General features: G+C 41.7%; 1 protein-coding gene and 1 long non-coding RNA gene across 16 annotated transcripts in view; both read left to right on the top strand.

Moving 5' to 3' along the window:
* The first annotated feature begins 5,724 nt into the window (after positions 1 to 5,724).
* ADAR (adenosine deaminase RNA specific) overlaps positions 5,725 to 12,530 on the top strand; it is a 44,552-nt gene continuing 37,746 nt past the window's right edge. For 4 of the 15 annotated variants that reach the window (XM_070496957.1, XM_070496954.1, XM_070496952.1 and 1 more), the window contains exon 1: positions 5,802 to 5,908. Coding sequence is in view for 9 of the 15 variants with exons in the window: in XM_070496941.1 (XP_070353042.1) it covers positions 5,766 to 5,810 (45 nt within the window). In the remaining 6 variants the exon portion in view is untranslated. Of the gene's footprint in view, positions 5,909 to 6,110; positions 6,505 to 12,530 lie in introns of those variants that run through there. The other 11 variants (XM_070496943.1, XM_070496950.1, XM_070496939.1 and 8 more) reach the window with 6 other exon arrangements.
* On the top strand, positions 6,636 to 12,389 carry LOC139041956 (uncharacterized). The gene is made up of 3 exons (XR_011498028.1): positions 6,636 to 6,764; positions 7,690 to 7,781; positions 9,696 to 12,389. It is a non-coding gene; the product is annotated as an uncharacterized lncRNA (long non-coding RNA).

Genomic DNA, 12,530 nt, shown 5'->3' with positions numbered 1-12,530 from the left:
CCAGGAATTGAACCCAGGCCACCAATGCAGAGCATGCTGAACTTAACCACTAAGCCACCAGGGCTGGCCCCAAAATATGCTTTTTATATAACTAATGAGTCAAAGAAGAAACCATAATAAAATTTTAAATACATTTTACAACTTAATGGTAATGAAAACAGTATATATCAAAACTTGTGGGATATGAAAGATAGTACTTCAAGGGAAATTTATTACCTTAAATACTTTTTTATAGGAGGGAGGAAAAGGCTTAAAATTAATGAACTAAGCACATAACTTAGGAAGTAGAAAACAAACAACAGAATAAACTCAAAGGAAGTGAGAGGAAGGAGATTATAATTGTGAGAACATAGATAGAAATAGAAAATGAACTAAAAACCAAAGAGTCATAGAAAAAAATCAACAAGGCCAAAAGTTCGTTCTTTGAAAAGACCAACAAAATAAACAAACTTCTGCAATGATTTATCTAAGGAAAAAGAAGTCATAGACAAATAATTTGTCAGTCAGTTTTCACTATAATATGCTGTGGTAACTAACAAAATCCCAAATCTCAGTGTTTACTTTTTGCTTGCTGTATGTGTTGACTCCAGGTCCACTGCTAGACTCTCCTCCAGACAGCGTCTCCATTCTGGAATCCCCAGATAAGGACATGCCATTCTCTAAAGAGGGAAAAGAGCAAGAGACCTAGTGGAAACACACACAATATCTTTTAAAGTTTCTGCTCGGATGTGACGTCATTGTGATCAAACCCACTGTCAGTTGAGTGGGTATAGATATTCCTCACACAAGAGGTACTTCAAATCACATGGCAATAGTTGGGAATGTATAGTCCTCTTACAAGAAGGAGAGCAAATAATTGGGGAACAATAATACAGTCTACCACAAGTAATATTATAAATGAAAAAAGAGGAATAACTACAAAAATACAGTAGAGATTAAGAAAATAAGAGAATACTATCAGGAACTTTATGCCAATACACTTAAAATCTTAGATGAAATGGAAAAATTCATAGAAAATACTATTTATTAAACTGATTCAAGGAGAAATAAGATACCTGAATAGTCCCGTAAATACTAAAGGAATGAAAGCAGTATTTAAAAATCTTCCCACAAAGAAAATACCCAACCCAGACAGTTTTATAGGTGAACTCTACTGAAACTCAAAGGGAAAGACCATTCCAATCTTATTCAAATTCTTCCAAAGATATATCCTTCCAAAGGATATATAAATATAGGGAATATTCCTTATATCATTCTCTGAGCCTTGAAACCCAATCAGATGAAGACGAATGAGAAAGAAAAACCATAAGTCCATGTTGTTCATTAATACAAATGCAAAAATCCTACACACACTATAAACTGAGTACAGTAGCATATAAAATTGATAACACTTTATGGTCAAAGGATGCAAGGATAATTTAATGTTAGGAAATCTATAAATGTCATTCATCATATTAACATATTAAAAAGAGACACAAGTTACATGATCATCTCAGTAGATGTAGAAAAACTTTGATTAAATTTAATATCCAAGATAAAAAAAACTTTCAGTAAACTAGAAATAAAAGGAAATTTCTTTAATCTGACAAATGGGATTTACAAAAAGCCTACCAAAACATCATCATAAATTTATTTATCAAAAAAAATCTACAAAAACAATTCTAAATTTCCTTTTCAAAAATCAGGATCAAGTCAAGAATGTCAAGAAAATATCACCATTTCTATTAACATTGTACTGGAAGGCCTAACCAGTATAATAATTTAAGAAAAATAAAAGGCAGTAAGAGCTTTACAGGAGGGGGAAAAAAACTGGCATTATTTTCAAATAATGATTCTTTACAGAGAAAATCCAAAAGAATCAATAGACAAATTATTAGAAAGAATAGGGGCCAGCCTGGTGGCGCAGCTGTTAAGTTTGAACATTCCACTTCAGCAGCAAGGGGTTCACCAGTTCAGATCCCAGGTGCAGACATGGCACCACTTGTCAAGCCATGCTATGGTAGGCATCCCACATATAAAGTAGAGCAAGATGGGCATGGATGTTAGCTCAGGGCCAGTCTTCCTCAGCAAAAAGAAGAGGATTGGCAGTAGATGTTAGCTCAGGGCTAATCTTCCTCAAAAAAAAGAAAACAAAACAGAAAGAATAATAGACAAATTATTAGAATCAAAGACAAGTTATTGTATCCAGCAAGATGGCTGGATACAATATCAATATGCAAAGTCCAATTTATTACAATAGAAAGCATAATTTTAAAAGACACCGTTTACAACAGCAACAAAACCTACAAAGTATCTAGGAATAAACCCAACAAAAGATATGCAAGATCTGGACACAAAAAATAATGAAAGACATTAATGAAGACCTACAAAAAAGAGAGCCATCCCTTGTTCATGAATTGGAAGACTCAGAATCACAAAGATGTCATTTTTCTCCAAATTGATCTATATATTCAATGCAATGCCAATTAAAATCCCAACAGATTGTGTATGTATGTGTGTTCTTGTTCTAAAATATGTATGGAAAAACAAAGGACCAAGAATAGCCAAGACAGAAGATGAAGAAGAAAAATAAGGAAGATTTTCCCTACCAAATAATCAAGAACTTTTATAAAGCTATGGTAATTAAACAGTGCAGTGGTGGCACTAAGATAGACAAATTGTTCAGTGGAACAGAAGAGACAGCTCAGAAACAGACCCATACATAAATGGAATGTTGATATATGACCAATTTGGCATGATGGATCAATTGGGAAAGATGGGGCTAGTCAACAAATCTGGGGGAAAAAAGGCATTTGTATGTAATAAAGTAAAATCGTATCCCTACCTCACACCATAAATAAAAGTAAATTCTAGAGAGAATAAGGATTTAAAAGTCAAAAGCAAAACTAAATGTTTTTAGAAGTAAGAATAAGTTAATACATATTAGGACAGAAAAAAATGGATTTATAAATTCAAAGTTAAGAACGTCTATTTATCAAAATAGAAAGTGAAAAGACAAGCCATATATGAGAGAAGAAATTTGCAACACACATAACTGACAAAGAATTAGTGCTCAGAGTATATAAAGAATTTGACAAACAATCCACTAAAAAAAAGATGGGCAAAAGCCAGGAACTGACTATTATAAAAAAAAGCCAAGGATGGCCTCTGTATATTGGCCCCTAGGTTGTTTATTTCTTCACAGCAGGCTGGGACCTTAAAAGGTCAAAAGCCCACCGGTACCAAACTCAAATTTTCACATATCCAGTTGTCTTAGACATAGCCCCAGTAAGCAGATTTTTAGCCATTTAGAGCTGCCTGCCTGCTCTGCATACTTCACAAAACTGTACCCAAGACTTGCTAGTCATAGATAATAAGATAAATTCTATGCTTGTAAAGACCCCAAGCGGCTGCTGTCCTTTGGAGCTTTCTGATCCAAAGATTTTCCTGCTGGGCTGCTGAGCAACGTCACCTAAACATCTGGGAATATCCTTGCCTTCTCTCCTTCTGGATGCCCCCCACCCATTTGTCTCTGGATTGTCTAGTTCTGTGGGGGACTTTGCCCACATGCAAATCTGTCAAAGCTCCCCCAAATAAAGCTATGTGTGCTACTGCCACCTCATGGTCATATCTTTTCCCTTCATCTGCCTTGAAATCCCTCCAACCTGGAACACTGACCTTTCACAGAAAAGGGACTGCAGATGGCCAATAAATATAAAAGATATGCTCAACCTCAGGGTTATGCCAATAAGGCCAGGATAAGACACCATTTAACTCCCACTTCATTGCTAAAAATCAAGAAGTCTGAAGCATTAGAGAAGATATGGATGCTGGGAGGAGTGTAAACTAGTATAACCACTTTGAATAAATATCTGGCACTATCATACAAAGTTGAACACTGACCTATGCAAGACCCATCAATTCCACTCTTACGTAAACATACCCAAGAGAGACATTTGTAGTGAGCAACAAAAGGCAATGCTTATAGCAGCACTGCTGGAAATAGCAACAACCCAGAATTGCATAAATGTTCAGCAGCTGAAGACTGGATAAATGAATTATGGTACACTCACATAATTGATTGTTATGCAGCAGTGAAAATGATACCAAACCTCTTAATCTCAAGAGAAGTAAACCAATCACTGAGCCATCAGTGCTTGGAGATGGAGAAAAGTTTTATTTGAATTGGCCAAAACAAGAAGGTGGGAGGATGGGTTCTCTCAAATCCACCTTAACAAGAGAAGAAAGCAGGGGGTTTCATAGAGCTAAAGGGCTTGGCGGGAGGAGTTTCAGAGAAACAAAGGGGTCATCCGTGTTTCTTTCACTCCACAGTATCCCATGGGCAATCTGACTTCTGGGCAGTAATGGCAGTTGGATGCTGGTCATCCAGGTGATGGAAACCTCCCCAAAGGTGTTCTCTTTCTTCTCCAAAACAAGCTCACAAATCCTCCTGACCTGAGTCATCCCTGAGGTTAAAAAAAGAAAAAGAGCAAATTGACAAGATTCATCTGTCTGTGTTGAGAACAAGGTTGAAAGGCAATCATGTTCTTATTGAATATCTACAGTAACCCTCAGGTACTCTGCTTCAAAAATGAATGAGATGCAACTTTACTCAACAAGAAGGATGAATCTTAGCACTGTGGTCTGAATGTTTGTGCCCCCTGAGAAACCTCGTGTTGAAATTCTAATGCTCAGTGTGAGGGTGTTAGGAGGTGGGGCCCTTGGAGGATGCTTAGGTCATGAGGGTGGAGCCCTCATGAAAGCATTGGTGTTCTCATCAAAGAGACCCCCCCCCCCCCGAGATCCCCAGCTCCTTCTACCACACAAGGAGAAGTCTGTCCCCAGGAAGAAGGCCCTTACTGGACCATGCTGGTACCCTGACTTCAAGCCTCCAGAACTGTGAGAAATAAATTTCTGTTGTTTATAAATCTGTGGTATTTTGTTAGAGCAGCCTGAACGGACTAAGAGACTTAGTAACATGTTTGTGAAAACAAAAGTCCAGAACACTAGATGAAAGTTCAAAACCACAAAACTAATAAAAATATATTGCTTAATAATGCATATAAATGTGAAAAGAAATTAATGTAAGAGTTGTGTAAACACAAATCAGGATAGAGGTTACTTCTGAGGGGGTGGCAGTGGTAAAGGAGGGGACTCCTTACAAGTCGTTGAAAGTTACTGGTAATATTTTAGTTCTTGGGTTGGGGTAGTGAGGTAGCAAGTTAAAAAGGGTGTTCAATATATCATTTTTAAAATAAATTAATTTAAACAAGCCATCCAAGGACTACTAATTATAGTGTATTATTAACTAATTCTGTGTCCTTGAGGTCCTTTTTTGTTTCGGTGAGGAAGATTGTCCCTGAGCTAACACCTTTGCCAATCTTCTTCTATTTTATATGTGGGATGCTGCCACAGCATGGCTTGAGGAGTGGTGTGTAGGTCCCGCCTGGGATCTGAAAGCCCATGAACGCCAAGAGTGTTAACCACTACTATCAGGCCGGCCCCACCTTGAGGTCCTTTTATAAAATAAAAAAAAAAGAGATGGGTACCATCTCAGGCCTTCCGGCCCAGCCACGTTTCGAATATCTGAGGAGTTGACTCAAGGCCATGAGCAAAAATGCAGCATCCCAAACCCAAGTACCTACTCCCCACCGGGCCCATAACAACGCCATTAACAGATCAATAAAAAACCCAAGCGAGACAGAACAACAAAAACCCTGCTTAACTAAGACGCAAACAAAAGAGAGAGGAATCACGTGGTGCTCCCTCCCACGCTCGGCGCGCCAATGATGTCACCAATCCGCGACCGGGCCATTGATTCCCGACCGAAGGTAGAGAGGGCTACGTGGTGGGGGAGGGCGGGGGGAGGGTCCTGGCGGCAGTGGCAGCTTCTGGTGTCGGGCTCTATCCCACAGAATTAGGAGACCCGGTAAGAGGCTTTTTCCTTCTCCGCCATCACCTTCCCGTCCTGATCGCCCGGCTCGCGCCGCCTCTCCAGTCTCGGGCGCTGCTGGGAGGGGGGGCCGGGGGCGCCCCGGTGGGCTCCGAGGGGGCCAGGTGGGGATGCGGGGGGTGGGGGGCAGCTTTGCTGGGAGGCGGGAGCGGGGGCCCGTGTGCTGGGGTGCGTGTGTGCTCGCGGCTGTGGGCGGCTGACGCTGCGCACGGATGCTCTGGCGCTCGTGCCAGCCGGAGCCGAACAGCTGGGTACCAAAGGCCCTTGTTTCCTCTCGCCAACTCCCTCGCCTCAAAGAGTGACTGGAGAGCGAGGCGCCTGGGACTCGCCCAGGTCCGCGCCTTGTTGCGCCTTCTCGCCCTAGCTGCATTGGCCCGCGCCTCATCCCCGGGATGATCCCGCCGCCCTTGGCGTGCCTTACCCGGGGGAGGCGTAGGCGGCGGCCGCCGAGAGCCGGCTGCGGGGTCACGGCCGCCGCGCTCTGCCTTGGGCTGGCCCTGCTGCAGGAGGCCTAGTTGCGTCACCGCCCCTTCCTTCATCTGCTTGGCGTGATTCTTGGGCCCCACTAGAGGGTAAGCGTGCCTCAGGTGTTCCGTGTTGCTGTCAGAGTTTGGGAAACTTGCCTTTCAAAAAGGGATACCTGTCATTGGATTTTAAATGCAGCGTGGGGGCGTCCCAGCGCGCGGTTAGCTGGGGGAGCAGAGCCTAAGCTGCTGAGGGAGGAGATTTGCACAGAGGCCTACACAGTGGCTGTTGCCGGAGAGGGAGGCCGGATTGCTAGAACAGGTCGTTGGGAGCAGAGAACGCAGGAGCATCAAATTCTCGAGCAAATGTGAGTGATGATGCCAACTTCTTTCTTTACCAAAGAAGGCGTTCCCATCGTTTCAAAGATCCTGACGTATCTTTTTCATGATTTCGTTATTTAACAAAACATTTAGTGCTTGCTGTACAGGAAGGCAGGAGAATAGAGTGGAAAGGGAGCATGAACTTTGGAATCAGGTCTGCCCTTTCCCAGTTGTGTGACATTGAGTGAGTTATTTAACCTCTCTACTCCTACTTGGTCTTATCTACAAAATGAGGATAATTATATCTACCTTGCAAGGTCGTTGTCAGAATATGAAGTGTCTAGCTATTGTTAGTAAGGGCACAGCACCCAGGCTCTTGAACTTGCTGCCTTGCTGAAGTTTCCCATTGGTACAGCTGCTTGAGAAGAAAGGGAGGTTTTTGCTGTTTTGCTTGTTTGTTATTCTGCCAGATATGATAAAGCAGACTTGGGGGGGGAGGGGCAGAAGAGGGTGTCTCAAAACCCATAATGTCTCTACTGTAGACCTTATAAAATTTTAGAGCTGGAAAGAGGTTAAGGCCTCACTTGATTCTATTAATTACAACTTCTCTTTATTGAGCATTTTCTATGTGCCTGACACTGTACCAAGCACTTTACATACACTAATTTATTTGATCCCTCCAGCAACTCAGTGCAATAAGTAAGTATTATCCCCATTTTACACATGGGGAAGGTGAGGCTTGGCCAAGATCCTAACACTAGTTAATGGCAGAGCTGGAACTTGACCCCAGGCCCTCAGGCTCTGTGGGGTTTTGGGTCTTTCCTTTTCTCAGTGGCTGCAGTCCTTGCAATGTGAACCTGGTGTAGTGGGGGAAGAGAGGCATAAACAGAGTTTAGAGGCCAGTGTTTGCTGCGAGAATAACATCTCAACTTGTCTAGTGATAAATTATCTTTTATTTTACATTTTGCCTAGTGTTGTCCAGGTGCGAACCGAGATTTGGCCTTTTCCACCCAGAGAAAAAGGAAAGGCTCATGGGCACACAGTGCTGGGATCGTGGGCACACAGTAGGTATTCAGTAAATGCCTGTGGAAAGAAGAAAAAATTTTGAAGTATTGTTGTTTTTGCCAAAAAGAGACCTGCTGGTTAATACACAAGGCTCCTTTAAGCTGGCTATTTTTATACTATACCAGACTGTAGTATGAGCGTCTTTCTGATTCGTGGATTACAGATTTCTAGCTATGTTTCAGATCAAGATTGGTATTATTTTCTGTGACCAACTGATTAGAGTTTTCAAATATGTGAACAAGAGGATCTGAGCTTTGGGGCTTCTGTACTGATCTCTTGAGATACAGCAGTTTCTTTTGCTTTAACATCTGTTCGACTTGGACCATAATGGGTCCAGCTGCCTGAGTTAAGTTTTCTGGCGAACAATGGATGATTGTTTGGTATCAGGGATAAAAGTTCAAAATATGAAGTTTGTCGCAAAATTAAATATTTGAGAAAGCTCTGTGACTGATGTGCATTAATGTGGGAATAGTAAGCTGGTTTTAAACAGATGATGTTCTTGGTGTTTTTGATCAGCTATTCTGTGTTGGTTCTCTGTCTGAAGATGATTTAGGGCTGTATAGTGGATTATTAGAGTGGATTATTGTATAAACTCACAAGGTTCATATAATCCATCCACGTGGACGGTGACTTCCACATCCATAGTTCCTCCACCCAAGGAGCTGTCGCTGCTGCTTCTGTACCCTGTCAGATACCTTGAAGCCACCTGTTTCACCATCTTTACCTAACTTAATGGGAAACCCTCTGCCATGATCTATCCTCCCTTTCCCTCTGTACCCCACCACCTCTACACACGCAGTGAAGCTGTTTCCCAAAAAGAGGGTCTATTAATCTAGTTGCAAATGGCAGAAACCTAATGTAAACTGACCTGAGCAATGAAGCGTTTTCCTCCCATTGATCATTTAACTAGGATGTCCAAAGATGCGCTTTGGGTATTGGTTGGATCGTGAGGCTGCAGTGATGTCATGAGGATTCTCTGAGCCCTGCCTTTCTCTTTTTTTTATTTGTTGGCCTCATTCTCTCCTGTTTTCTCTACACATACTGAAAAGGCTGACTACTGGCAGCCGCACGCCTGTGACCTTACAGCTCTCTTCTAGCATTGTAAACTAAGCCCTGTGGACAAGGAGATAGAGATACCATGATTGGACAGGTCTGTGTCACAGGCTCACTCCTGCGATGAAGGAGTGAACTGCCCCTCCACAACCACGTGGGATGGGGAAGTACAGTGGTACTAAGCAGGCAAAAACAGCAGATGACTACCGCAAGTGCATGTGTATGTGTATGCATGTGCGCTCGTATCCCACTTCTTTCCAGAACCTTCCAACTGGATTGAATCCACTGGTTTTGTTTGTCCATCCCCACATCATTATTCTGTGGTGACATCCATCATTTGCTCTTTATCCCTTCCACACCTTTCCTTTTCATCTGCTGTTTGGGTTCCCTTTCCTGGTTGCTTCATCTGACTGACTTCCTTATGGATTCAGGTCTTGCTTCTCCTCCCAGGAGCCTTCCTTGACCTCCATCAGTGAGTTAGACCTCCTCTCTGCTCACGGAAACACCCAAGCACAACCCTATTGTGGGTTTGATCTCTGGTTGGTAATTGTCTGTTTAATGGTAGGTTCTCCACTAGACCGAGAGCCGCTTGAGGACAGAGGGGCTCTTTGCTTTGTATTCCCTACCTCCCACCCTTAACTGGCATTATTTTTTTTCCTAGCACTTACAACCAATTGACGTTGTATGTTTGTTTGTTTGTTGCCTGTCTCTCCTCACTAGAATGCCTGCTTCATGAAAATAATGAGGAAAGGAATTTTTGTTTTGTTTACCACTGTATCTCGGGGCTTAGGACAATGCCTGGCACATAGTACGTGCTCAATAAATGTTTATTAAATGAATGAATGAAAATCTGCCCACAGGGAGAAAATGCTGACATCGTGTTGATGAGGATTCCAATCTGCATGATAAATACAGTTCTCACTGTAAATGTCTGTAAACTCGAGTACTGCGGGTCCATCCCGGAAAGGCAGAGCCTCTCTCCCCAGGAGCATCTGAACCTGCGGAAGCCAAGGGTCAGGCCCCAAGGAGAAGCCACCTGGAAATTCCACCCCGTGAGATGTTACATTCCCCTCAAACCTTTCTGAAGTATGATAGGTTGTATATTAAGGTTTTTTCCATAGTTTGAGTCTTTTTCCTTAGAGTAGTTATTTTTAAAACATTTCCTTGAGCACTGACAGTGTGCCAGGCACTGTTCTAAGCCCTTTAGAAGTAACAGTGCATTCTTTGACTGGAGTTCTGGGACCTAGGGTTGTGAACTTAAATTTTTTTTTTTTTTTAAGATTGGCACCCGAGGTAACAACTGTTGCCAATCTTCTTTTTTATTTTCTGCTTTTTCTCCCCAAATCCCCCCAGTACATAGTTGTATGTTTTAGTTGTGGGTCCTTCTAGTTGTGGCATGTGGCATGTCACCTCAACATGGCACGATGAGCGGTGCCATGTCCGCGCCCAGGATCTGAACTGGCAAAACCCTGGGCCACCAAAGCAGAGCACGCGAACTTAACCACTCGGCCGTGGGGCCAGCCCTGTGAACTTAAATTTTTTTTCTCTTTTTAAATACCAAAACACTCAAGAAAGGCTAAAAAAAAAATCCAAATTAGAAAATTATAAAAGAAATGAGACCCTTCTCCATCCAACTCATCTTGCCCTCCAGAGCTAGAGCTGCTAATAGCTCAGCGTATGACTCCTTCCTGACTTTTCTTAGGATTTTACAGTCATAGCCATAAAGTAAAATAAAATATACTATATATATCTCTCTCTCGTCGTCGTTTGGTTTTCCCCGCGATGCAGCCCTGTTCCACATGCCGATCTGCGCCTGGCCTTTCCCTTGGCTGTCCTCGAGGTGCTTCTCCCGCACCCGCTCCTGCTCCCTGGGGCTAAGCTGCCCTGCCTCAGGGCGCCTGGCGGTGCTGGACAGGAGACCAGCGGCCCAGAGCGTGTTCTCTCCATCAGGACGGGGGTTGCTCAAGTGCTGGTCTTCACCGTCTCTCAGGAAGGGCCCAAACCCGGATCTGAGGCCCCACAGAGCACGTCCGTCTTTCTGGTTATTGTTGTGCCTTATCTTCAGGAACCCTACCTGTGCCACATCCAACCCCCAACAGAATACCCTTTTGTTTCTTCTTTTAACACGAAAAAGTAGTTTTCATACCAATAGAGACTTGAAGTAAGAGGGCTGTTGTTTACCTCCACACTGACCCCTCAACGCCCTGGCCCCACTTGCACCCAGCTCCAACAGCCCCTTCTAGTGCTTAGTCTTGGTTTGCTTCCTAAAAAGCGAGTACCAGTTTACACTGCAATACCTGCCCATCGCCGTGCCTCTCTCTCAGCCTGCCCTCTCCAAGTCTAGGTGTTTCAACAAAAAGGGAAAATCTTAGCTACATTGAAAAATGGTGTCTAGGTTTAATTTGCAGTTTTTGTTATGATTCTTTGAACTCTTTTTGTGTATGCTTATTAACCTGTTTTATTTTCGTTTTTTAAATTCTCAATGTTCTATTCACTTACCGTGTTTTTTAAAGTAAATTATACAAATTCTCTGAAAATAATTTTATAATGTGCTCATTCTAAAAGACAGACAAAAAACTTTATTTGCTGTGAATATTTTTCCAATTTGTCTGCCATCTAATTTTGGCTTTATCATTAAACATATAAAACCTCATTTTTCATTTTTCTGTAGACAAACTTTGTCCTTTTTGATTTCTTCCTTTGCTTGTAAGCTTTAAAATGTTTTTTCTTTATTCTGTATTCCAGTATTTTAAGTTTGCTTTTTGACATATTACTTTAAAAAGCTAATATTCAGTTTTATTTTAGATTTTCACAAAATATTTCATAAAAGTATTGTGTAATGTTTTCAATAAAATCAGTTTGAATTAGATAAAGGTCTATGTTTTATTTTAAAGATGTTTAGTGTATGTATCATGTATTATTCCTTTTTAAAATACTTTATCAGAATATCGAAGCTTGCTCCATAAAACTGATTCAAATGTATGTATAATTCTCATAATTTTAATGTTGTTAGCACTTGCATACATTGCTGCATGAAACAGTGTCTGTCTGTGGCTCCCGCTCTGGTTTAAAGCAGCACACTGCTTCCGCTAACAGCTCCTCGGCGTGTAGCCACGATGCTGAATTTGCCTCTTCCAGTCCCCTTATCCTACTGTTTCCTTAAGACTCTTGTTTACTGAGATATAGTTACGTACAATAAGCAGCACATATTTTATATGTACCATTCAATGAATTTTGACAAATGTATATACCTATTTAATCACCATCCAAATCAAGAAAATAAAACATTTCCATCACCCCAGAAAGTTCTCTCGTGCCCCTTTCTGGTCACCACTATTCCCAAAGGCCACCACTATTCTGATGTCTGTCACCATTGATTAGTTTTGCCTGTCCTAAAATTTCATATAAATGGAATTGTACAATATGTACTTTGTGTGTCGCATGTGTCAGTATCCACTGCATGAATATACATCAATTGTTTATTCATTCGTCAGTTGGTGGACATTTGGGTTGTTTCTAGTTTGGGTCTATTAAGAATAAAGCTCTATGAACATTTTTTTTTCTTCTTTTTTTATTGTAAAAAGCCCACAATCTGAAATTTACCATCTTAACCAACTTTAATTCAGTAGTGTTACATATGTGGACATTGTGAAACATCTGTAGAACTTTTTCATTGTGCAAATCTGAAACTGTGT

Source organism: Equus asinus, chromosome 25, assembly GCF_041296235.1.
Source record: "Equus asinus isolate D_3611 breed Donkey chromosome 25, EquAss-T2T_v2, whole genome shotgun sequence".
Lineage (NCBI taxonomy): Eukaryota > Metazoa > Chordata > Mammalia > Perissodactyla > Equidae > Equus > Equus asinus.
This window is presented reverse-complemented; position numbering and strand designations above follow the sequence as displayed.